At 34.8% G+C, this 27,422-nt stretch overlaps 1 protein-coding gene across 1 annotated transcript in view; it reads right to left on the reverse strand.

Annotated features, from left to right (window-relative positions):
• DNAH8 (dynein axonemal heavy chain 8) overlaps positions 1-27,422 on the reverse strand; it is a 120,945-nt gene that overhangs the window by 85,879 nt on the left and 7,644 nt on the right. The window contains exons 8-27 of the mRNA XM_018084995.2: positions 27,136-27,249; positions 24,588-24,695; positions 22,762-22,863; positions 20,641-20,787; positions 19,545-19,742; positions 18,940-19,016; positions 18,390-18,489; positions 16,112-16,231; positions 14,894-15,029; positions 14,003-14,190; positions 12,993-13,073; positions 12,054-12,170; positions 11,255-11,374; positions 10,386-10,521; positions 9,197-9,312; positions 8,710-8,816; positions 7,671-7,731; positions 6,120-6,306; positions 4,360-4,553; positions 849-975 (exon numbers count right to left, since the gene is read on the reverse strand). Of these exons, the coding sequence (XP_017940484.1) occupies positions 849-975; positions 4,360-4,553; positions 6,120-6,306; positions 7,671-7,731; positions 8,710-8,816; positions 9,197-9,312; positions 10,386-10,521; positions 11,255-11,374; positions 12,054-12,170; positions 12,993-13,073; positions 14,003-14,190; positions 14,894-15,029; positions 16,112-16,231; positions 18,390-18,489; positions 18,940-19,016; positions 19,545-19,742; positions 20,641-20,787; positions 22,762-22,863; positions 24,588-24,695; positions 27,136-27,249 (2,536 nt within the window). The remainder of the gene's footprint in view (positions 1-848; positions 976-4,359; positions 4,554-6,119; positions 6,307-7,670; positions 7,732-8,709; positions 8,817-9,196; positions 9,313-10,385; positions 10,522-11,254; positions 11,375-12,053; positions 12,171-12,992; positions 13,074-14,002; positions 14,191-14,893; positions 15,030-16,111; positions 16,232-18,389; positions 18,490-18,939; positions 19,017-19,544; positions 19,743-20,640; positions 20,788-22,761; positions 22,864-24,587; positions 24,696-27,135; positions 27,250-27,422) is intronic.

Consider the following 27,422-nt stretch of genomic DNA (forward strand, 5'->3'; position numbering starts at 1 on the left):
ATGTAGTCAGCAGTTTGACATTTTTGCCTATTCACTGAAAGAAATAGGGTCACACCACCAAGATCCTGAAATGAACTCTAGTCTTCAAAAATAGGCAGCTTCTGCTTCTCTGATGTGCACTGAAGACAAATTTTAGTTTATTTCTTAATCTAATCAAACAGATCTGTGAGAAAAAAAGGTTGCTCATTAGAAATGTGGCCAACTGATATTTTGAAAGGGACACGTTTTTTTCTTGTCCCTAGGTATCAACCAGAGAGTTGGTCCAGAGTAGACATGTTAGCCCTGCAAGGTGAGAGGCCTAAGTGTCATTCAAATCCTTAACACAAACAGCTATGCCATAGCATAAACAGCTTAATTCAGAATAATGATGTTCTGAGAGCCAGAGATACTAAACATGGGAATGGTTAAGTAGCCATATCTCCTGCTGAAACACACACTGAAAGTGAAAAAGATTCTAATGCAGTTATGTGCTAGTCTTTCACCAATACCAAAGAAGATGCTTTATTCTTTCGATGCTCTTGAGAAGCACTGACTGACCTGGTGCCAGAGAGGAGAGCCAGGGAGGATTAAATTAGTGTTAGTACATACTCGTTAACTCTTTGGCAAGCCTCCATAACAACTTCACAGCCATGACAGAAGTTACTGTCCATATTTACACTCCAAAGAAAAGGCAAGGGGAATAGAGGGTTTTTTCAAGTCAGATAGTCAGTGAGGTCTCTTCAGTGATTTCTATTCATATTGAAATATATATATATATATTTGTACTCATATTTACAAGAATAAACCAAATAACATGACTATTTTACTCTTTATCTTACTGTACATACTAAGATAAGAATATGTCATACCTGTATGCAATTCAATTGGACCAAGAAGAATAATGGGTTTTAAACTTGCCATCTCTTGCTGAAACGTATTATAGTGAAGTATTTCTTCTTTAATTTCAGAGAGAGTGGGAGAGCTAGCCAAAAATTCCTGCATGTAGTTTAAGATGTCAGTCAAAAAATGTCCTTTTTCATATTTCTGATAACACATGTTGCAAGTGTTATTCAGCAATTACTGAAAATGTATACCAATATTATACCTGCTTTTAGCCTTCTGTAGCCTTGCTAACATAGTAAAATACATGTTTACCATTTTTTCTCTCAGTAACTCTCAAGCTTGTTCAGATATTTCAATCAAATTTAACAGAGAAACAGATATCCAGGACATATTAAGTGCCTACTGGTTTTGTGAAAACAGGTGACAAAACAGAGATCAAAAAATATGTGCCCACACTTACAGAAAGACTACCTCATTAGCCCAATTATGTGTAAAACAATCACAAGAAAATACATCTTCTAGGCAGTACCATGAGCAGAACTCAAGTGCAGAAAAGTTTTGCGATTCTGAGAAGCTGCATTCCAGAAATGTTACTCAGGCCCTCTATTGATTATGCTTACATTGGCATGGGCAAGTAATAAATGCTGAAACCTTTTTCCCACTTCTACTCTTCTGTCTGAGAGTACTCGGACAGGCAGTGGAAGAGTTAGCATAGTGGTAAAGGAAGAATGCAGAAATTAGAGGACATGTATATGAAACTTAACTGCCTTATTCAAGCTTTCACTGTAACAGTATCTTTTTCTTCAGTAGTAACTAGATCAAATGAATAGTATTTATTTGATTAGACTTAAAATTCTAGAGCAAATTTTCAGCTCTATATATAAAGTGGTGGTTTTTAGCCCACATAAACTGCTTAACTTGCACTGAGACAAACAAAAGAGGGCAGTGCTCCCGTATTAAACAAAATTATGTGATATGTATATATAGTGAAGTCTGTTAAATAGAAAAGATAAGAACAGAAAACTCTATTAAGTCAAAGTTAAATAAAGACTATATAGAAGACAACTTTCTTCTCCTGAATACCTAAATTCAAATTCTTAATTAAAACTTTATTGTAGAAGAACAGTGTGAAATACTCTGAAGCAGAAGTCAAACCTCCAATTCCTGGAAACTAATTTTTTGTTGCTGTAGCACATGCAAAATATTTCCATTATACCTGAGGATTCAACTAACAGTTCAAACAACCAAGAGTTGCATAGAGGATTCTTGCTGGAATATAGAATGCAGAAACCACCTCCTAAAATAACTACAGGAAGATTGGTGAATAAAATGTTTATAAACTCAAAGTAAATGCTTTCCATAGACAAAAGTGAACACCTATCAGCACTGATGCTGTGGGAATTTCTATGAGTTGTAATATAGAATCACAGAATGTTTTGAGTGTGAATCATCTAGTTTCAACTCCCTGGACATGGGCAGGGACATCTTCCACTAGACCAGGTTGCTCAAAGCCCCCGCTAACCTGGTCTTCCAAGGATGAGGAATGCACAATTCCTCTGGACAACCTGTTTCAGTGCCTCACCATTCTCTCAGTTTAAAGGCATTCCCGTTTGTCCCATCACTCCATGCCCTTCTAAAAAGCCCCTCTACATCTCTATTGTCACCCATTTTAGGTACTGGAAGGTGCTATAAGGTCTCCCTGGAACCTTCTCTTCTCCAGGCTGAACAACAGCAGCTCTTTCATAGGAGAGGTCCTTCACCCTCTGATCAATTCAGTGGCCTCCTCTGGACTTGCTCCAGCAGGTCTCTCTTATGTTAGGGGCCCCAGAGCTGGATGCAGTACTCAGGTGAGGTCTCACAAGAGTGGGGCAGAGGGGCAGAATAACTTCCCTCAACCTGCTGGTCACACTGCTTTTGATACAGCCCAGGATACTGTTGGTTTTCTGGGCTGCAAGTGCATATTGCCAAGTCATGCTGAGCTGCTCATGAACCAACACCCCAAAGTCCTTCTCCCCAAGGCTGTCCTTGATCCATTCTCCACCCAAACTGTATACTTGTGCTTGGGATTCCCCCAGCCCATGTGCAGGATCTTACACTTGGCCTTGTTGAACTTCATGAGGTTCACACAGGCTCACCTTTCAAGCTGTCACTGGCCCTCTGCATGACATCCCTTCTCTCCAGTATGTAAACTGCACCACACAGCTTGGTGTCATCAGCAAACTTGCTGAGGGTGCACTCGATCCCACTGTCCATGTTGCTGACAAAGATGTTAAATACTACTGGTCCCAGTACTGAGCCCTCAGGAATGTCACTCGTCACTGGTGGTTGCTTGCACATTGAACCATTGACCATACCTCTTTGAGTGCCACCACTTAGCCAATTCATTACCAACAGAGTGGTCCATCTATCAAAACTGTGTCTTCAGTTTAGAGACACAGATTTCATGTGGCACCATGTGAAATGCTTTGCACAAGTCCAGGTAGGTGATGTCAGTTGCTCTTCCATTATCCACCAATGCTGTAACCCCATCATAGAAGGCCACCAAATTTGTCTGGCATGATTTGCCCCTAGTGAAGCCATGTTGGCTGTCACAAATGACCTCCACATTTTTCATGTGCCTTAGTATAGCTTCCAGGAGGATCTGCTCCATGATCTTGCAGGGCACAGAGGTGAGACTAACTGCCTCTGAGTTCCCCAGGTCTTCTTTTTTCTTTTTAAAAATGGGGATTATGTTTCTCCTTTTCCAGTCAGTGGGAACTTCATGAGATTGCCATGACTTCTCAAATTTGATGGATAGTGGTCTGTCTACTTTCAGGCCCACTTCCCTCAGGACTCAAGGATGCATCTTGTCAGGTCCCATGGACCTATGCGCCTTAGATGTTTTAGAACCTGATATTCCCCTACAGTGTGCAGTTCTTCATTCACCCAGTCCCTCCCTGCTTTCACTTTCTTCACCTTGGTGGTATGGCTGGAGCACTTGCCAGTGAAGATGAATTGACTTGAGTACTTCAGCCTTCTCCATGTCCCAGGTAACAACATCTCCCGTTTCCTTTGGAGAGGGCCCACACTTTCCCTAGTCTTCCTTTTGTGATTGACACACTTATAGAAGCTTTTCTTATCGCCCTTGATGTCCCTGGCCAGATTTAATACTATCAGGGTTTTAGCCTTTCTAATCTGATCCCTGGCTGATTGGACAGTTTCTCTGTATTCCTCCCAGGCTACCTGTTCTTGCTTCCATACTCTGTAGGTTTCCTTTTTGTGTCTGAGTTTGAGTCCACACTAACCTCCTGGCACTTTTGCCTGACTTTCTCTTCATCAGGATGCATTGCTCCTGAGCTTGGAGGAGGTGATCCTTCCCTCCAGTGCTTTATCCCATGGTACTCTACCAAGCAGATCCCTAAAAGAGCCAAAGTCTGCTCTCCTGAGGTCCAGGGTACTGAGCTTCCTGTGCACCCTCCTCACTGCCCTAAAGATTTCTGATTTCAAAATAGAAGATTAATGAAGAATAGTTCTGTAGGTGATCATTGTTAAACTCACCTGAATTTTGGTATCTTTATCTTCTGTCCATAGGACCTTATATTTCTCAAAGTACTGCAGAACTTCAATAGCCATTTCTTTTATAGGATCCACAGAAGAAGAGAGGAGCACAACTAATTTAGTGATAGCTTCATGTTCTGCAACACCTGCGTGAAAATTCTTTAGCTTTCTGACTTGTGCATCTTCAGTTCCTTCTGTAAAATAAAATTATATATACATCAATGAACTGTTAACAGTCTGACTAGAATTCTCTTTAAACCTATGCATACCAAGTTAAGCAATGATGCTCTTCAATAACGCTGAATATCCTCCTTCAAACATCTGTCTGACTGCTTAATATGAAAGTACCAGCTGCTATTTCACACCAGGCTCTATACAGCTAGAGCAAATTCAGTCTAAAATGAAGGTTTGCAAAAAGAAAGAAAATAGTCTTCTTCATTCACAAATTTCATTTTCTTCACTGTAATTTAATTTTAACTGGAACATAAAGGCCTCCTAAACTTTCCAAGTTATTTAATAATTTTTTAAAATTCCTATATATAAAGCTTTTAAATTGTATATACCCCTTAAAGCAGTGTAAGCCTCTTGAACTCTTTGATGAATTGCTGAGACAATCAGGGTCAATGTAGAAATGGATAGTATTGAGATCTAATGAGCTACTTCTGTCATTACAATGCCTGAGCATTTTGAAGCAGACTTCAGAGAACAGAGAAGAAAAATCCACTCTTCCCACCACAAACATTGTTTAATGAGGGGGATTTAAGGCAACTCCAAATTCTCTTTTACTCTGAAGACCTTTTCTGGGGTATACTCAATGGAAACAATCTCAGATTGATCCATTACCAGTGTACTTTATAAATCTCATTGCCCAAACATTAACATACACCCCCAGGTGTTGCTGATGTGTAGTTAAAGGTGATGAAAATGGTTATTTGCTGATGTTATATTTTGGCACAGCAGAGGCAAAAACTATGACTGTCTGATGAGGATTGTTTCCTGCCACCCTACTTGAAACCCATTTAAAGAGGTTAAAATCATACAAGACACATCAGAAGAAAGATAAAGTTCCAGCTCCAGACTGTCAAAAAGAAAAACTTTCCTAGATGTTACAGATTTTCCAAAGGAATCACAACAAAGTTATAACTATATTGCAGATCACTGGCTCAGCCAACCAGCTAAGAGAACCCAATGCTAAAAATATATTTAGGCTTTTATGGATGCTTTCAAAGCATATGGAGAAATGTTTAGAGACAATATAAGGAATAAAGTATTTCACTAAAATGGATGCAGGTCTATCTTCAGTTTGACTATTTACATGAAAACACATTTGAGGTGTTTTATAATCCAGTCTAGGAATACATACTGCAATTAAAATCTTTACAGAAATCTACTGATTGAACTAGCTCTTATTCCATCTCCATATTTCAATGGCAGCTTGTCTAAAATCATTGTTTATGGTTTCAGCTATATCATTATGGCTACATTAAGTAGAAGATTCAGATCTAGTTAGCAATTTTTCAAAGATTTTTCTGCTTATTGTTTCTCAGAGTTTTAACATTTCCATAAGCCTGAAATACAGGCTGAACAATACAGCTAATTAAATCAAAATTAATCAAAATAAATCGAAAAAAGTAATGCAAAATAATCCACAGTTGGCTGCTTTGAAGAAAAACTAGCTTATTTACAAATATTTATATTTATATATGGTGTTCTTATTAAAGTAAGAAGTTGAAAGAAGTAAAAAAAAACCCCACACTTACTTTCACCTCTTTTAGCCTTTTTTCCTGGCAATCCAGAAGATGCTTGCTGTGTACCTGGTTCTGGTTTTAAAATAGATTTTTGCAAATGTCTCTGTCCCCACTGAGCAACTCCACGACTTACTTCCAGTATTAAATGAATCATGCGATTGATGGCTTGCTGTATGTCATCTAAACTGGGAACGATTTCCTATTTAAAACAGTTAAAGTACTGTTGAAATAAATGAAACTGATTGGCATTTTTGAGACCTCAGTTCTTCTTCACTCATAGTGAATTGCGGAGCTTAGCCCAGAAGAGAAGCTGGAAAATGTAACTTTAACAGGCTGTCTGGTCTGAGTATTTCTTGTTAAACTTCAGAAGAATGATCAATCTTGTGATTTGATCAATCCTCAAATACAGTCCTTAAAACAACATCTTATTACTTTCATGTTCAATTCATCATTTTAAAATGATGGAATCCATGAAAGTATACAGAACTGGCATATGAACTAATTAAAAGTGACTCTGATGACCTATAAATCACTTTCACAGATTGAGCAGTTGCATACATAAAAGCAAGGTTCTTGCAAAATCATATTATCATTAGCAAAGTGGTATTTTACCCAGCATTACTGCCCTGGATCAGCCACACATTTGAGAACTGGAAAGAAAGATAGATGTACTTCCTTAGTGGGTAGAGCTTAGAGCCTTATGCTTTTACAAATATCAACAAGGTAAATATTCTACACTTGGACAGAACTTACCTATCATGTGTACACACAAACACACAATGTGAATGTACAACAGAATGCCAGTATAAACACCAGTTCATTGTCAAAGGAATATCACCTTAGAAGAGAACCTTTCTTTCATTATCATTTCATTAATATAAAACTTTTAATCTTTATAAGACATTTGTATAATATTAAGTTATCTTCTCATATATAAAATAAAAGAAACACCATAGATACTGCTGACACATAGTTACTTTCCTCTACAGAAGGAAACCAAATTAATGTTTTAGTTCTTTGCAATCAAGCTGCCTTTTTGTCCTCGGCACATAGAAATCCACAGAAATCCATAGAAATTCTATTTTTGGTTTTGAATCTTCTAATTTTTGTTCAGTGTTCCTCATTCTGGTCACCTAAGTTCCTATTTGGGTTACTAAAGCCAAAATGAGTAAAGATAATATTCATTATTGCAATTCAACAAAGGATTTAGATCACACAAGTAACAGTTAAAATAAATAAAATAAAAAAGGAAGATGAAGGATCTATTTCTGGAATGCAACTGCTACATGTAATCATTCTGGAAAGAACACTGATGAACAGATTGCAATATAATTGCTAAACCACACAAGAACAGTAAAAGGCCAGTATGATGGAGGCAGAAGCCAGAACACTGTGGAACTGTGAGCACATTTCCTCAGTTAGTGCACTGAAAAACCTGAGCAACCGTTCTCCTTGGAACAGATGCTGGTTCAGTAGAAGTGTGCCCACATCCTGCACTTGGGCAAATGAAGAGATAACTTAAATATAATGTATTTTACCTTATCTATATGATTTATAACTTACCAGATTGGGAATAGCAAGGTGTACTTCTGCTTTTATAAAAGGAGTGACCTCTTCAGGTTTGCTTGGATGAACAGAAAAATTTGTTGTCTTGATGAAAATAATTTTGGAACATATCATAAACACTTCACAATAAAACCTCCTCAAATTACCTGAGAAATATAATTTTGACTACCTTTTCAGGGCAAACCCACACAGAGAATTTTCACATTAAATTATGTACTATTTGACAAAACTTACAGAAGCCTCTTGTCTAAAGGATAAGGATAATAACCAGAGCTCCACCATTCAGACAAAGGTTAGCTTGAATCCAGCCATTGCTTTCAGAATTTTTATTCAGAATATTTTCTTATTCTGGATTTTAATCTCTCAGTTTCAGAATGATGGAACTCTGCCAGTGCTTTAAATAGGGCATAGGAAGGTCTCCCTATCATTTCATGCAACAATGTATCACGAGAAAATTTGCCCCACTACATTTTAGATAAATACTCAACAGAACAGAAAAATATTTTTGAAAGACAACAAGCTAGTGCAAAATGATAAATACATGTTCTTAACCTACTCAAAACTAAAACTAAAGCCTAAAATCAAAGAGAAAAGTATAATTTAAAATGCTGTGATATGACATGGTGAAATAAGGAAGGATCCAACAACATGATACAGTAGACAAATATAAAGGAAACAACAACAAAAAAATCCTACTGACTTCAATAAGATCAGGATTTCAATACAATTTCTATGAAAGATATCCTCAGAAGACAAAAATGTAATTCAGGCTTTAACACATGTTAATGACAAAACATCACAAACTTCATTTGCTTAAAATAGATTCTCTTAATAAAACTCTAAGTAGGCTTTTCAATCTACAATATATGTTATACTGAAGCAATGCTGTCTCTGAAGTTTATGCCCATTTGAGCAGAGAAGGATCTATAGAGATTATACTGAATATGGGAGAAGGACTTTGTATGGATCTTGCCATTATCATGAAGACTTCATAAAGAGTGCATACTATTGAAGGAATCTTCCATTTGCAACTTACTTGGAAACACTTATTCTTTTTTTAATACTAGCCAAAGACAGTCGGGTCGCTTTCTGGAGGCTGAATAGCAGCCGGCGAGTGAAATAGGCAAGTAAGTCTTTACAACTCTGCAATAAATAAACCACACATTATTTAGGACTGTGTTCAGAGAGAAGCCTGAAGACCATTTCAAAAATTTTTAAGTCAAACACAGGAAAGCCCATGTTATGTCTTCGGAACAATATCCTCTCCAAACTTTTACCTTTACCGCTCACATATAAAGAATTTGTTTAATAAAGGTGTTGATTGGAATAACATGCAATATACTTCTGAAAGTTAAAATCCATCTTAAACTCACTTTTTAGGAAAGCTATTTCATCACTTTTACATTATGTTTGATGCTGTCAATGTGATATCTTTCTGTAACATAGATATACAACTATCAAAACTCAAGATACTTAAAAATCAGATCAGTTTGAAAAATAATTTCCTTATTTTTAGAAAATACCTTTTTAAACTCTTCCTCTTTTTCATTGACCTTGCTATCTTCACTAGGAGGTGCTTCAGGAGTGCTTTTTTCTTTCTCCTTTTCATTATTTTCAAATGCTATACGCTTTTCTTTTGCTGAAAATGAAAAAAAAAAATTTTTGTTAATTGCACATTGTGTTTTACTTCAAAGCACGCTGTCCCCTCTTTAGAGGCAAAATAATATTGACTTTTATTTTAGTAGTACCTGGATTGCCAAAAATAGGGTTTATTTCACTACATTTTTTCACACCAGGAATCTGGTTAAGAGTCCAGCCTGTAAGCTTTAGCCTAACAAACACCATGCACTACCAATCTGTTATTAAAGACAGATAGGCAGACATGGATATATCAGTGAAAATGACAAAAAAAAAAAAATCAAAATCAATATAAACAATTTAACAAAAGACAGAGAAGTATCTTTGCATCAGGTTTTTCTGTTTGCATACTATTGAACTACCTGGAGTATTTTGACCGTGACTACACCTCTATACCTGGAGAAATTTGAAGCCAGAAGGAAAAAAAAACCTATGTAAGAAAAGAGTTTCATTTCTGATTAATGCTCAGAATAAATTTTCTTAAGAACAGAATATTTTTTCCAACTATACACTCTTCCTCCCATAAGAGTACAGGACCTTCTGAAATCTTTGTAACATACCCCAAAGGAGTGGGAACCAGCCATATATGTGCTAGCAAGTGACTATACTGATTTAAACTGACCAGCCAGCAAAGCACTGGTATTTGAGATACAATTCTACTGTGGCAAAAAAGTAAAAAAGAAAGGGATGGTACTAAATACCTGACATAACTGAGAAGAGAGGAACACTGTATTTCACTTACAGCAGAGGGGAGAGCTGGGGGAAAAGGTTATAATGAGTGACTGAAAGAAATGGAACTTCAATGTTCTTTGTCTAGAGCAAATTCCTTGGTAATCTATACAGAAGGACAGAGTTTAATTCTAGAAATACCACCAAAACTGAATTATCTCTGTATTTCATGGCCCAGTGATTTAGTTTAACAGTAGTGAGTAAATGAAGGCAAAACTGTGACAAAGATGAAAAATGTAGTGGGAGGGAGAGGTCTGAAGAAAATTAGCTAAAACAAATCAGTTTTGATAAAAACTAGCTAAATCTGCAGATTTTTTTTTTGTTTAGATAACCAACATTAACTACCTGCTGATTCTTCTTTTTCTGAGGTCTTAGATGGAAGTTCATAATGCTTTTCAAATAGAGCTATTAGCTCATGAACAGCAACTTCAATTTGCATGCTTTTTACGTTCAATAATTCAGCACATTCTTTAGTATAAGCCTGTTAAATAAAAATATCAATGAATTGTCTTAGTATCACTGATTATCTTATTACTGTTCATTTTTATGGAGAGTCAAAACATTTCCCTGAATATTGCATTCATTAGACTGAAACAATTTCAAAGAAACATACATATATTTATAAAAATTTTCTGTTACCACTATGTTTTTAATGCTTAAAACAAAATATACATTTTTTAAATGTGGTGGTACTTTTAAGGACCAGAAGAAAATCCTGAATATTGAAGGGAGGTCACAGTCTGAATTTGAAATTAACCAAATACTCTTTTAACTCTCCTTAACAATTTTATTTACTTGCACTGATTTTCTAATTAATACATTTTTAGCCTCTTTCGGAATCAAGAAACCTTTCAGATTTTCAAATATACTTGTTAGAAAGTATTTTTGCCTTCTCCTTCAAAAAACAGTTTGGAAAAAATAGGGGAGCAAAAAAGGCTATATATGTTTGAGTATCTTCATACACAAAAAATCTCATCTAATTATGAAGCAGTTAAATTAAAATTATCTATGAAATACTACAGCTTAAGTATCTCAAATACCTAAGAACCAATTTATCTTCATATAAAATGTGTTAACTAAAATATTTTCCTTACAAATAAAGTTCTGTATTTCCCCAGAGAGAGGAATTATTTTTTAGTTTTATATTCATTTACTAAGGCATTTTTTCAAACACGCACTAGAATTCAAGTTCAAAGGTGTAAAGTGGCACACACCTCATTGCAGGTCAACATATCGTCTACTTTGATAGGACCATCTACTGGTAAGATAACTAAAGCAGTATCTGATATGTCTTTTAATAATGAACCAATTCGCACTTCACTTGCAACATTAACCTAAAAAGAGAAAATCATATTAATACCACACACTGATCTTTAAAGCATAATGTATTAATGTATTCTATTTTTGGTATCATTGGCAAACTTTGTCAGGGTACACTTGATCCCACTATCCAGATCACTTATGAAGATATTAAATATGAAATAAAAATAATTCAGAAATTATGTGACAAACATTAAGAGAGTAAAAACCCTCAGGCTGAATCAGCATGCAGAGGACCGAGGGAAAAGCATGTTCTCCTTCATTTTTTTCTGGGCTGCAGAAAGAGGATACAGTTTCACAACATGCCTGCTATGAATAGAGTTAATGTTTAAAAGTTCTACACTGAACAATTTTCACATGGAAGTATCTTTTGTGCAACTGCACTCATGGACAAGCACTCAAAGAGAAGCAGACACCGTCTCTGAAAACCAGAGTGGATGGCACAGAAATGGAAGACAAGAAGTGGAAATACATTCTACTTTAAATACAGAAGAAAAAATCAAACACAGGAGGGTAATAATGGGAGAAAATCATTGACTATATCACTCTCCAAAAAAAGAACATATTTTAAAGACAACAAAATTTCTATGTATGGTACAAAAATAAGTACAGATTAAGTTTCAATGCAAAGAGCAGTGTACTAGATATAACTTCTCTAAACTTATAGTTTTTTTATATAGTAAGTGGGTATACCTTTCTCAAAAGCTGTTTATATATATGCAGAATTTGATCAGCTTCTTGAAAGAAACTTTCCAGCGTCACAGACGACCAAGTCAACATGGTAAGTCCTTGCCTGAACACAGTTTCAACCTAACCATAAAAATATAATTTCATTTATTTAAAAAAAAAGAAACTATTTAAAACAAATGCAATTATTATTAGAATTACTAACATCACTTATTAAACAGAATGATATCTAAGGTTTGGAAGGTTACAGGTTTTCAACAGAAAAATCAAAGAAATTTATACAATGTGGAGGAAGAGGAGGGTAGTGCATACTAAAACCTCTAAGTGACATGCTCAGCAAACATCTTCCCTTTCCTCTTCTCCTTGATACTCTTTTAGTGGCTCTCACTGCTTCCCAAAATTAAAATCAAGTCCACTATTGATCATACAATATATCTGTTAACACATATCCTGAATGCTCTCAAGAGTATAATTGCTTCTCTTTCCACCTCATATGTGTCTATGTAACAACATTTTTCACTTTTCCCATTTTGAATCACACTGATCCTCTCCAAGTTTTCTTATAGTCTCAATGCTATTTTAAAACATCCCCTCTTCCCTATCATTTCCATTATTGAATTCTTAGTTCTCCATGGTCTGTTTCGTCTGGATTTGTCATCAAGATGTTCAGCCAGAGATTTGTGTAGATAAATAGATCCTCAAAGTCCACATTTTTTTTTCTACTGGGCTTGTATCTCATAGGCACTAAGATTATTCTATTGTAATACACGTTATTAGAGCACTGCGTGAGGGATGCAAAGAGCAAATTGCTGGTCTTAAAGGTTTTTGTAAAGTTCATTAAATTGGCAATATGCAGATCCATCTAAATATTTAAGAATTTTAAATTATAATTAAGTTATTTTAACTTCTTATGAAGTATACTGAAGTGCATTTAGCAATACCAACCTTTTGCATTTTTGGTGCCAGTAGATTTACAAACATATTTGGTGTTTCTCGACACAAATCTTCATAACGCTGGACAAGACCCTGTTAATTATTAGAAAGGGTAGTATCAAGCAGAATATTTCAAGTGTTTCTTTATTGAAGCAAACAACATGTTGAACAATCAAATCATTAGAAAAACTTGGAAAACAGCACAAGGGTCTATTAAAAAACAGTTTTAGAATTTAACACATGCATTACATGCCTATGAACATAATTTCTAGGAAGTAATGAATTTTTTTCATACTATAAAAGAATGAAAGTCACCTTTGAGCAACACTGTCTTAATGTACAAAGTCAGACAAAGTATGATCTTTCTCTAGAGCTAAAGAAGGCTTGAATTCAATGACTGTAACTTGCAATGCCCTCTTAAAACTGAGTATAATGTGCTTTACGTACTTAAATTCACGTATGAACTCAATTTTAAAATATCATCTTGCCTTATGCTGTACACACACAGTGAGAAATCTTGTATGGTACACCTCATCCACAAGATATAGGCTTCTCAAAATACTACAACAGCAAATACTACAATAAGTATCAGAAATGTGACTTCTCTGGCAGATAAACCTGAAAAATTCTTCATGTTTTTGTGGCTTACCAACTTTCAAAATATTCCAGACTAACTACAACCTTTCCTTCTGAAAAACTCTATAAAACTTTGTTTTACTGATTTTCAGACAGTGAACACTTTTTGTGTGCGTTTAATTATTTCATCACCAGAGTATATTTAACCTGCCATGGAGTATAAGAAGTTTATATTTTTATATTTAAGTATCTACTAGCCCCCACAGCAGTTAGCAGGGGGGTTTCAAATGAGATCGTCTATGTCCACCCGTGCATTGCACAAATTTACTTTAAACTACCTCATACCCAGCATTAGTACTTATATAACTATAGAAAAAAATTGTATGATTAAACAGATTTTCTTTTAGTTTTTTTTAAACAGCAATCATGATACTTTTCGAGTTTACCTCTAAGCGCATCTTGATTGACTTCAGTTTATTTTCTAACATTACTATCTTTACTGCTTGCTCTGGTACTTCCAGACCCAGCTTTGTCATACATTTGGTCTCTCGCACAATTTCTAGAATTTGAGGATCAAAATTAACCAGGAACTTCTCGGTTTTAGGATGACGCACAAATATTGTGGCTTGTAAGGCTGTAAAGACATTCCAATATCAGTTTCTAAGACAAACAATTGTTTCCGTCCTATAAATTATTATGGAACCCAGATTTGTAATATTATTATACAATGATTAAGTATGAACGGTTACTTGTGAAATAGCTTCACACTGTTTTCAGTTAAAGAAAATATACAGCTGACTTCCACCATATTGGCTTTCTGCCTTTCTCATCATAAACTAAACAAGGCTCAGATCCAGTCTTATTTGTGTCATATTTTTTCTGAGCTCAAATTAGAAAATTATGAAATTCATTTTCTAAGGACCTGGAAACACAACACTTGAATATTAAACATTTGTAGGCATAAAGTAATACTTGTCCTTAGAAGGACTGGGATAATACAACTGTATAAATTATTATAGTGGAAAGAAAACAGGAAGAATTATTAAATAGTACACATAAAAATTTCAATACCAAAATTATCTGTGGCTTAAATTTGTATCACTACTGTTTGCAGTCATCTGTCAAACAGTGTGCCAGATCTGCAATCCTCTGTATCAAAATCAAGTTTCAAGGTCAGTAAGGCACCACGACTGTATTACTGAGCCTGCTTATTGACTCACGAATAATTTGCACATTTTAAGGGTAAATGAGGCTTTAAAAACCTATCTGATTGGATTTGTGTTAACTCACTATTCAATAACAGTTTAAACAAGCCAAGTACATATTTAATTACTTACGATACTCTAATTGCGACATTTCCTTCATCCATGCATTATGATAGACTACCTCAAATTCCACCAATACGTACGCAAGTTTGTTGTATGATTGAACAACTGCTTTACCTTCTGGACTTGCCAAGATATTTGAATTTTTCTATTAAAAAACAGTGTATTAAAATTAAAACTATATCAAAAAACCCCCATACCACTTGGATTTTTCTCAGTTTAACTACTGACTATATATAACTTAAGGTAATACTATGAATTACACTTACAGAGTTCTTAAAAACTGTATCCAGTATTTATGATTCAAATTCATAGGGCAACAAAGTCGGTAAAATCTTGTAAGGAATAAATACTAAATAACACAGGTAAGAGCAATTACTTTATTATACTGTGATAAATATATGCAATTCATAGTGAAGTAGATGCTCAGTTTTACTCAAAATTGAATAACTAAAAACTTATTGTAAAAGTTTCCTTTTTTAATCAGTAATGATACTTATGCCTATTTTCTTTGGAGCAGATCAGATGATTCATGTTCACATCTGAGGGAAACAGGAAAGCACTGCGTACAGTTCTGGGCCCTACAGATTAAGAAGGTCCTTAAATGCATCTAGAGAACAGCAACAGAGCTGATGTAAGAGCTGGAAGGAATGAGAAAGCAGCCGAGGACTTAGAGCTTGTCTGGAGAAAAGGAAGCTGAGGGAGACCTCCTTGCTCTCTAGAGCTCCATGAGGAGGGTAAGTGGAGAGGGAAGTGCTGAGATCTTCTCCCTGGGATCCAGTCATAGCATGTGTGGGAATGGTTCAAAGTGAGGGGAGGTTCAGGCTTGAGATTAGGAAGCATTTCTTTATTGAGAGGATGATCGAACACTGGAATAGATTTCCTAGAAAGGTGGTCAATGCCCCAAGCCTGTCAGTGTTTAAGAGGCTTTTGGACAATGCCCTTAACAGCATGCTTTAACTTTTGGTCAGGCCTGAATGGGTCAGGTAGCTGGACTAGATGATCATTGTAGATTCTTTCCAACTGAAATAGTCTAGTCTGTTCTATTCTAACATGACATCTTGGATCTACAGCAATGGTTACTGCAGAGCAGTATTCCTATACAATTAAACATGTTGCCTAGCATATAACAAGACACATTATCGTAGCCAGAAACTTTATAATCACTCTGCTGAAGTAAGACAGTTCACTGTTACACAAAACACCTATTTTTTCCTCACATCAACTTACATGGAAATAGTTGATTGGTTCATTTATCCTTCTGAATAACTGTCTCACCCACAATATCTTTCCTGCAATAGGTGGCATGTTTCGAGCCAGAGGAGGGTCATGTTTCTGAGTTTGGTAAAGCTACAGTAAGAACAATATCATTAAACACATGGATTAAAAAAATTTGTTGTAATGTTAAATTGTTTTCTCTGGTACCACAATTTCTTCCTCCTCCCAAAGAGACTAAATTTGTGTGGAGGCACACAGCAGTTCATGGAGAGAAAAACATATTTCTTCCTCGACTTGCTACGTTTCTGAGGTGGACACACTGGTATCACTGCCAGTAAGTCTCCGTTCTTCATTAACTCATGATGGTTTTTAGCTGTCCTTAATTATGACAGAGCTCCAAGTACACCAGAAGGCATTGCAAGCCTAGGAGCTGAGCAGCCAGCATTTAAACCAAGCCTGACAGGTGCAGCTATGTGACTTTAGAGCCATCTGCTGTGAAAGCAAGCTGTTTAAGGAAGTGTTTTTGGGAGAACCCTTGTGAGGCTTTTCCTCCTTTGCTTGGGAACTGGCACCAGGAGAGGTCTAAGCTATATTGTTAACTGAGAGTTTTACCTGAATAGAAATGTCAACATTTTTCTTTGGTCACATGCATCTGACCATTAGCTAACATATGTTGGACTCAGTGATTCTTGTGGGCCCCTTCCAAATCAGGATAATCTAGGATTCTATGATATGCATTTTATATGCATGTAGATACTCCTGGGTAAACAGCCCATGCTTTTATTTGTGCCCAAGATGAGAAAAAAAAATGGCTCCTCCTCACTGAATGGCTATATTAGAGTAAAAAAAAGTTGGCCTAAAATGATCTCATACAAAATTTGCATTGACAAATTAGTCAATCACTTTAGAACCAGTATTGCAGTGGGAGCAACTTTTTATAGAAATAACTTTCTTGGCAAAGATAAAAACAATCCAATAACACCTAATAAATAACTAGAGCTAGTCAGTATAATTGAGACATATTCTTCAACAGAAGAAAGGAGTATTTGTATCCACCCAATTTGCAGCATCAAAACTCACGCTGTGACAATGCAGCCTCTGTGATGACACAACTCTTCACTTACTAGTATGTCTTCTTAACCCTACACTGTCTCCTGCACAGTCCCAACAAAAGAAATCCAAGTAGCTTCACAGTGAACTTAAGAGAGGAGTTGACCTGGATGAAACCCTCTCAGAAAATATAGCCAGTTTGGGGTTTTTTTTCCCCTGGAGAAAACAGCCATGGGTAGGCTACATGATTTTTTGAGCAGGCAGTGCTGCAGTAAATATTTTATTTAAATTGAGCCAGTAATTACAGGTTCAGGGAGTGTTATATACAGTGTGTAGGTAGAGAAAGGACACTGTAAAGAGTAGTTCAGAGCAGCTTTGCTAGGCTACAATTTTAAGACACTGTTTGGAGGAATCATTTTCTAATAAGTGTGGAGTTTATAGACACTTGGCTCCTCGTGTCAACTTGTGTCATTGATCTCACAAAATGTAAACATCTCAAAAAAAATTTTCATCAGTCTGGTTTTCCAGATTCCCTTTATACTCATTGAAGAAAATGGCCATTTGGAGGGAATTATTTAAATCTTCATGTTACTACGTGAAATGAATCAGATTAACCAACTCCAGAATACTTCCTTCTTTCTTGAGTAGAAAGGGAGTTTAGACATCTAGTTCCAGGGCAGATGTTTGTTTTACAGACAAATAAAGTCAGGTTAGATCAATTCTTCTCTAAAAGATTACAACCAAGTTATGTGAACAGTCACCAGAAGTTAATTCTCATCCTACAGTCATGGTGAACCACACAAATCATGAAATATTACTTTATAATCAACATAAACACAATTTAACTTCATTTGACATGTATTTTATGCTGCCACAGCTTCGATAATAGCAACTTATAAATGCAAATTAACTGTAGAGATCTCATATAATAAAAAAAACTAACAGGCATATGCAAGTAATGTACACAGCGAGTAGAGAACACTTTTTTAAAATTTAATTGATGAAGGAATAACAGAAAATATTTTGGTTTAAAAAGTAAAATTGTGATTACATATTTGCCTTCAAAAGCATGTTTATTGTGTTTCCCATACACTAAGGTCTGTTTGCTGTAACAGGAAGTATGATAATTGAACTTTGATAGTCAATTAGTGAAATAGGCAGAATAAATAAAAATTCATATTAAAATACTTGCACCTATTTTAACATGATGTTTACAATTTATTGAAAAGAAATGAAATACCTTTTTAGTAGCTTCAAGCTCTGCTACATAATGTTGAAGAATACAACCAGCTGTACGTACTGTTTCTTCTTGAAGGCATGGCATATTCAGATTTTGAAACCTGTATTAAAGATTAGTACCCAAAATTATATTCCTAAAACACAAATAATTTTTTAAATTTATTTTGGAGTATATGAACATTACATAAAGTGAAAGAAGCACAAATCTAGGAAATGCTTCTGAATTCAGAAAACTTTGCTTTGAGCAACTTCCAGTAAGCTGAAAATTTCTGCCTTGCTGGGTATTTTTGTTGTTGTGTTGTAATTCTTTAGGTTTTTCCTTTAGTACCCTCTCATATATACAAAATAATCTAATGAAATTAAGAAACAGAATATATTGATTCACATAGGAAAGCTACAATATATATTTCATGATTATTAAGTGGTTCAGAACATCAGTAATGAAAAATTGTCGATTAAGCCCTTTGTTCTAAAATAGCTGTGTTACTTAAATCATGTTAATCAATAATTTGAAGTCAGTTTAAAATATCTTAAAACATAGTTGCCAATACCTCTGAAGTAACTGAAGTGAGTTCTGTGAAGACAAAATTCTCCCAAAACAGGTACGCATAAAGGTCTGTAGCTGTGTCTAAAGAATATATAATTTAGTATGCTTTTTCTGGTCATAGAATACTATTTTGATGCTGATATTGTCTTAACATTTTAAACTGTTACTGCTTAAAGCACAAAATAGCCTTCACTAGTCCATGCTTAATATAATTAATGAATAGCTAGTTTCAGGCAAATAATCTCTTAAAATGTCATACAGTTCTATGAAATAAATCAGTTGCAGTTTTGTTCTGCCCAAAATCTAACCATGTTTCTCCAGGCTAATAAATGGCATCCATGCAGATCATTCTCTCAGGTCTCACAATTTTTTCATTTTGGCTGCAGAGTGACAATCATCAGTGAGGATTCTTTGATATATTTTACACCTTTCTTTGAAAGTAGAAGAAAGAATGGAAAAAGCCTCCCTCCAGACAAACAAACTCCTGTTCATTGGAAGAACAACAACATAGCCTATTCACAATCCAAAGTCTCACTGACACTGTTTGACACTGAGCAAGTAGTGATGAGATTCTTCCATGATTAAATTATAGGTAGCAATACTACTTACCTCTAAACGTTCAACTTCTGTCATGAATTTCACAAAATCCACATCAAATTCTGTGTTTTGTGGATCAAGGACGTCATATTGTTTCTTTTGAAATATGTGGAAGATATTTTTGAATTTTACTGCCATAAGATCTATACCTTCAATTGCACACAGGCTCAGTGCACTAAAAGTTTTCTCTACAGCTATCATCTCTGTAATCTGAAATATAGACATTATGTTCATGCTCATAACAAATTATTTGTTACTTCCTCTATAAACTAAAACATGAGTAAAATAAAATAAACAACAGCCACTTCTCTAACTACAGAATTCACTAATGTGTAGTTTCTGAGCTTCTGAATCAAGTATCTTCAACAAAGCATTGTTAATTCAGTTTTCAACATCAGTTCTCACTACAACCCAACACAAAGTAAAATAATCATTGTTCTTCTTTCTGATAGGGGATTTATTTTTTATGTGGAAAGAGTTAAAACATGACATATACATACTGATAACAAAAAGATAATTCAAAGAATAAAAAAAACTATCCTACAGATTAGTATGTATACTGCATGATGAGGAAATGCATCAAAGACTCACGGAATTCCTACACTGTGATGACTGCCCCATTATTGCCTTATCCCTAGTCTGACCTTATTCTGCACAAGAAGCATCTATTACCTTTTCCACACAAACTCTATCAGTGCTAGTTTAAAGTCTCTTCATTGGATTACCAAGATGAATGTTAAGACCACACCAAAGAGCAGAATCACCTGAAAAATTGTATTTAGCAGTAACAGGATACCATTCAAAAAAGCAAAGGTGTGTTATTTTTCACATAATTTTAAACCTCCTACAATAATGATGTAAGTCTAGATAATTAGGTTATTTCTCTCCACACTAACAGAGATAAATTGACAAGCGCAGAAGGCAATTGTGAGGTAATTGCTGAAGTACTGAGTTGACTTTGTGGAATTACCTAGTTTCTCTCAACAAAGATTTACAAACTCCTTTACAAGATCATTTAGGAGCATGTATGTTGACAAGTGTCCACTTTGTAAACTGCTCTTTGGAGAGGTGTTTCTTTACCAATAATAACAGCACACAGTACACTCACTTTTTCTAATCTCCTACAAAAAGCTTCAGATCTTCCAAAAATGTACATTTCTGATACTTCAAATGCCTTTTCTCCCAGAGTTTCCAAAATCTCTTGCTTAGCTTCACGAAAGCATTTCTGATATTCTTTCAACAGACATGTGCAGTCCTAAAAAGTGAAGGAATAAATACCATACTCATTACACTATGTTTATGGGCGAGAGAATAGAGAACTCAAACCAACTCTCATTCCAAAGTGGTTAATTATCACTGAATCTAGTTACAGGCAGTAACGACTTACGTACAGTGGTTTTCTTTCTGCATCTGTAGCAAATGTTTGCAACATATGAACACACAATAGTACAGTACAGCAAAAGATGTAACATTGGGAAATGAGTCACCAAAAAAAGAAGAGGAAAGTTTTAGTTCATGTTAAACTAAATAGTGGTTTAGAGGTCTGCAAAGAGCAGATGATGGCTTCTGCTCTAAATGAGGCATTTGGAGATGTCCAAATGAACAGAATGAGCAAGAAAAGCCATTAACTTAATTAAGAAAAGTCAGACTGTCCGCTGAGTAAGGACAGAATGTGGCATAACAGAGTAGTCTGTTTGGAACTCTCAGAGGACTTAAAAGAAATTGGTTATTCAAATTAATGTATGTTGACAAGTCTGAATTAAAGGGATGTTGAAGAATCAGTTGATTATTTTAAGACTTCTACCTCTGAGACAGGGTCACTGACATTCTTGTTTATAGATCCTTTGGGGTGGATTAGAGCAAAACAACACTGAATGACTGATGAATATATGTGGCAAGTTTATTCTGAAAACAATTTGGTTGCAGTAGAAAGAAGGTATGCAGCCTTTCTGGCTCCTTTCTGTAAAAATATCACGAAGAAAATATACAAGGAAAAGAAAGAAAGAGAAGGAAGTGACAAGAGTAGATAGTAGAGAAGAAAGATATCCCCACCCGTGGATCCAGCGCCAAGACTTGATTGTTGCAATTTCAACATCAGAGTGATGGTCACAGTCTTGTTCCTCTGGGGATGGGGAACCCCTCAACAAAGAGTTCTACACTAAGACCTTATCAGATGTAAAAACTGTCACTGATGAGAAATGTGAGAAATGTGAAGTCTATAGTCACTGGAATACAAACTCTTCTGCTAGTTCTTGTCAAACAGAAAGCAGATTTTATCACATATACTGGAAGTTACCAGGCTGCCTGAATATGCAGGTAGATATAAAACAAGTGGCTATGAATTACAGGAAATTGAAAAAAGTCCTCGTTGAAAAAAAATGTTCAGATCTTCAAAAATATACAAATACTAGAATGAACACTGATCAACATGATTTGAAACTGGGTGTAAATTTCTCTCATTGAATAATGAGGGCTTGTCAGCTGTACACCAGCCTCAAGATTTCCTCATTGAAACAGATGAATTATTAGTATCAGATCCTCCTGTCAGTCAGGAGAGATATATTTAAATACATTTTCTTTTTTACCTCTGGACCTAATTTTTAAGGGACTATGAAATTCTATGCCTTTTTGGGTACATTAGGAATTCAGGAGCTGAGGTCTGATAAAGAAGAAGGTGGAAATGATGTCAGCATTGGCAAGCAGTAACCCCACAGCTGCACATTTTGCCCTGGCACACTGCATGCACTTGATTTGTTCTTCATAGGTCACCATCAGATGAAGAAGAGGAAGACTATCTTAGCAATGAACTTTCATGATATGTTAAGAAATCTTGTATTGGTAAGAACTACTGTAACAATGTCATATCTATTCAAATACCAGGTTCCCCATGATAGAGGAAGATGATACCATACCAAAAGTATCCCCTCTCCCATGTCCTCTCTTCCTCAAGAGGGAAGAATGTGGATTATGTAGGATGGAAAAATTCCTTGGCTGCACATATGGTGAAGATGCCAATTCCAGGATCAATAACAGACTACACTGATAAAGATGAGGCCATTCTAATTTCAACAACACCAATGGGCTAAGAATTGGGAAAATATTTGAAGCATCATGAAATAAAAGAGCAAAGATGTGAAGCATTTAATACATATTGATATGAACTTCCTTCTGATATCAGCAGGTAATCAATAGGTTTGATAGGTAAATAATAAAACACCAAAATACGAACCTTAATTTTTTCAGTGATTGTTGATGTCTCCTGTTCCCAGACCTGAGACAAACCTCCATCTGTAATATAGGCTTTACATGTTATGATCATTTGATTTGTAACCTAGACAAAAAACAAAGTAGATCTCAAGCTTAATAGGAAATTTGCCTGTTTCACAAAATCTAACAAAATTCCCACATGCATGTATTAGTACTATCAGATTTTGAATAAATTTTGTCTTTGGGAATAAGAGCAGCTAAATGTTATATGCAATAGGCATAACAAACACCCTATAAAAACCCCAAGAACACTCTCAGAAATGCATTTAAGTCCCAGGACATATTTGTAAGTCCTATAAGTTCAACAATACATATATATAAACACAGAAGGTTTTCAATCATAATTCAAGAACAAAAAGATTTAATTCCAACTATTCTTCCCCTACATTGTCATCTTTACACTTTGCAGTGTGTGCATCCTTATTTAAAGACTGCTCTTAAAGACTTTGCTATCCTAGCAGTATGTCTTTACCTTGGCTTCCCATGCCTATAAAAAGGAGAAAGGATTCTTCTACTTCTCAACCACAAAACTCCAAATTTAGTAATGACAGAAAGAGAGAGAAGTATGTGCAGATATAGAAGATGTATCACAGAGAACAGCCAGAGGTAGATAATTTTTTTGTCTATTAAGTAACATGAACAATTCAAAGCAGTTCTTCTGACATTAGAGTACTGTAAAGCAGGTCTTAAGAATCCCTAACTGAATAAAGACTGAATAGTACCACACCAAAGGCAATCTCAAACTGTAACAAAATGACTGATGAAGTTGTAGATAGGATGTCACCTCTTGTGATCATTAAGTGGAAACCAATGGTAAGGGGGACCTTAAACCGTTGAAATAAAATAGAGATTTTTCCTTGATATTTCTTGGCACAGCCTCATGTAACCAGTTTGTTGTTAGCCTTTGTACTAAAATGCACACTCCTTTGGACCATTAAATAACAGACACTAGCAAGAGTCAATACACAAACGTAAAAAACCACTATATGACAGGCAATATATACCTAACCTATGATATATGGAAAACAGCCCCAGCCATGAATAAATACGGCCTCAAAAGAGCATGTGTTTCTTAACATACTGATTCAAATTGAAGTGTAACAAAACTTGACATTAAACTCTGGAGTGTTAAAAAGAAAAAAAAAACAACAAAGTTGTGTAGTGAGGATCACTGTGAATTTCCTCTGTATGCTCAGTGGAGGTGTGTGTTTTAGTTATAAAGTTTTTCTTTGCTATAAAACCATTATCCAAAACAGTTTTTCATGCAGTGAATACCTGGATTCTGCAAAAGACATAAGTATAAACATGTAGCCTGTCTTAGTTTCCGTTTTAAAGTGGAAAAGTTTATGACCTGAAGTTTAATTGACTTTTCAAGTATGACTTCGGAAAACAGCAACCTTTTGTCTTTCACGCCTTTTAGAGGAATGGCCTGGTCAGACTGATGGCCATCTGCCAAATTAGGTCTTCGAGGCTGATAATAAAAGAATCTTTGCGGAGTCTGTGATTTGGGAAACAACTGATCAGAGTAATTCAGGTCAGAAGATTAATCAAGAACATAAGAAAAAAACTGACATTGTTGAACCAAGAATAACAACAAAGTTCCTTCCAGAAGACAAGTCTGTAATCCAAGTTTAATCTTCGCCTGATCAACAGAGTTCTCTTCCATTCCCATGTAGACCTCCACTATTTATTATAATTTTTTAACAAATGTTCTCCTGATTTAAACAAAATTTCTCTTCTGGAAAATTACATATTTTTTATAATTAACATTTTTCTTAATATATTTACCTTTATAAGCAGTGATGACATTCTCTCAGAAGTATTGTAATATTTTGAAACACCATGAATCATTTGTACAGCCTTTATCAAATTTGGTATTCCATGTGTCATTGATACCTTAAAGCAGAGTTTTGAGAAAAATTTTACTTCCTATTCTTAGCAAATATATTTCTATTCTATTGACAACTTTTAATTTATATTTTTCCCTAAATCACATGAACCAATCTATAAAATGCCATGTCATTTTAACAAAAGATTTCTTGTAAAAGAAAAAAACTAACCATGCTCAATAATATTTCAAACCTCAAGTAATAAGAACAATAAAAATACTTGATCAGTTGGTAAGAAATCAGATTAAAGGTATTATAAGTTATGAATTATTTTAATATGCTATTTTGATGAACAAAACTGAAAACTGATTCAAAAAGTATAGCTTGCATTTTTTGGCACAGTCAGAAGTATTTTTCTAGCAGCTCACAGCAGTTGTCTGTGATGAATGCTTTTGCTTTCCTTCAAGTAGAGTTGCTAAATATACTTACGTAATTTCATTTTGATAACAATCTTTACATAAAATGTTTAATTCAGACCTTTCATAAAACTAATAGAATTGTTCCAATGTTAGTTTCATTAACAAATGCCTAATTCATTCAACTATCATATGAAACACCTAAATAATTCACATATTTCATGTAATCAGTGTTCATGTTGTTAAAATCATACTGTGGAATTACAAGTACTCTGCAACTCAATCACTTCTGAAGTATTTGGGAGAAAAAAAAGAGAAGAGAGGTGAAAAATTATAATACTTAACATTATCAGGGGCTTGTCAAAATGTAATTCACAACATCAAGAAAAGTAATTTTGGCTGTCACCCCTCAATGGAGAAATCAAGCTCCTGGAACTAACTTTGGGTTGCAAACTCAAAGTAAACTTATACTGTGGGTAGACATAGCAGGTATTTGCATTTAGCAGGAGTGTGAAAGAAATGCTATACAGTATAAAATCAATCATCTGTGTCCACATTGTTCATCACCACCACCACTCCTGAAATGGAATCAGGAGACTCCGAGTCTATCGGTTTTCTTTTTCAATTCTTGACAAAAAATAAAACCCTGAATACCAGACTGTACAGAAATTTCTTTGATTCAAAGTCTTAAGTCAAATGTTAAGTCTGAATTTTCATATAGTAACCCACTTCAGCTACAAATCTCACCATGTGATACTACATACACAAAATGCCATATTTTATGATACACACACTAAGTATCATATTAAATCTGCATATATTCCATTCCTCATTCGTTAATATATAAAACGGTTTTCCATACCAGATATTGAATTCAACTCAATACAGAGTGAAGTTCTTTTTAAACGAGGGTATATTTAGCGTTGTTTTTTAAGCTGAACACGACAGAAAATCTTTCCTAAATTAACTTGATCTCTGGAACATGTTCAAAGACATTAAACAGAAATTCAGATACATCCAAATTGTTCCAGACTAAACAAAGAACAGTAGTTAGCTATCTTATATTACTAAAATTATGAACTCTTCAATGGGTTTCCACCCAGAAATGGAGTGTTTGTGATAAAAAGAATTTTTGTCTTCATAACACCTACGAAGTAGCTCATCATTATGGCCTGGTACCTGGCTCCCTCTAGTGATACTTTGAAGAGATGAAGATAAACAGGTTACTAATACTGTTAATCATACTTGTCTCTTATACTATTACATGCAATATCAGCTCTACATCATATATTATCAGTCTTCTTGCTTCCCCTCAGTTCGAACTTCATAGGATTCTAAGCTGCTAGAGGTTCAAAAGAAATGCAACACTTCCTGATAAAGGACAGGAGGCATATAGGACCAAAACACAAATCACTTTAAAACAAAAGAGCATTATTTTTCTAGAGTACTTCCTCCTTTCATCCTACTCTGCAACAATCATTAGGAAAATTCACCTGTTATAATAATTAATGGTTCCTACACCTATTAAATAATATCTTGAACTAGGGTCAAATAGTGTACATTTACAAGTAATTATTTAAATGCTGACTAGCTGGTATTTCTGCAAATAGATGCAGCTAATACTATATTTGATATTAAAACATTATTTTACCCATTTAGGACCTCATTAGGTTTCATTATTGTCTCTACAACTGAAATTTTGGTATTTTGGTTTCAGCTATGTGATCATTCATTGACATATATGGAATTTTCAGTGGAAGGTGTACTTTGAGATTCTTGTATTATAAAATATGTACCTTGCTTAATTGCTTTTTAGAATAATATTGGTAACAGGACTGACTTATTAGGCAGTCATATGTATTTATGTTTATTGATTAAATACCTATTCTAAAATACTATATTTTATGTAATATATAAAATAAACTAATGCTTCAACATTTAGCTTGACAGGCATTTAGAAAGAAATTAGAAAAATAGAAATGTAAATCAGAAAATATCACTTTAAACCAAGTACAAGAAGATTTATTTTGCTCTGGGCATTCTAGGTAAACAGCTAAACTATGTTTAAAAAATTATGAAAGGCATACTTACAACATCAGTGATGTAAAGTGGACGACAAACTTTTTCAAGTGTGTTCAAGTATTTCACATTATCTTTTGACTCATTAGCTGCATCTGTGATTCTGGCATCTAACTCTTGCCATGTCTAGTGGGAAAACAGTACTGTAAAAACTTCATACATAGTGAACTATTTCCTTAATTTGCACTTATTTTTCAGAAGTAAACCTTGGTAAATGAATTTTTAAAAGGCATTGTCAAAGCAAGCAATAAAAGTTATTTTATTATATTTTTTATATATATGATATATTTTATGATCAT

This window comes from Manacus vitellinus, unplaced genomic scaffold, assembly GCF_001715985.3.
Source record: "Manacus vitellinus isolate BGI_N305 unplaced genomic scaffold, ASM171598v3 scaffold_8_pilon, whole genome shotgun sequence".
NCBI classification, from domain to species: Eukaryota; Metazoa; Chordata; class Aves; order Passeriformes; family Pipridae; genus Manacus; species Manacus vitellinus.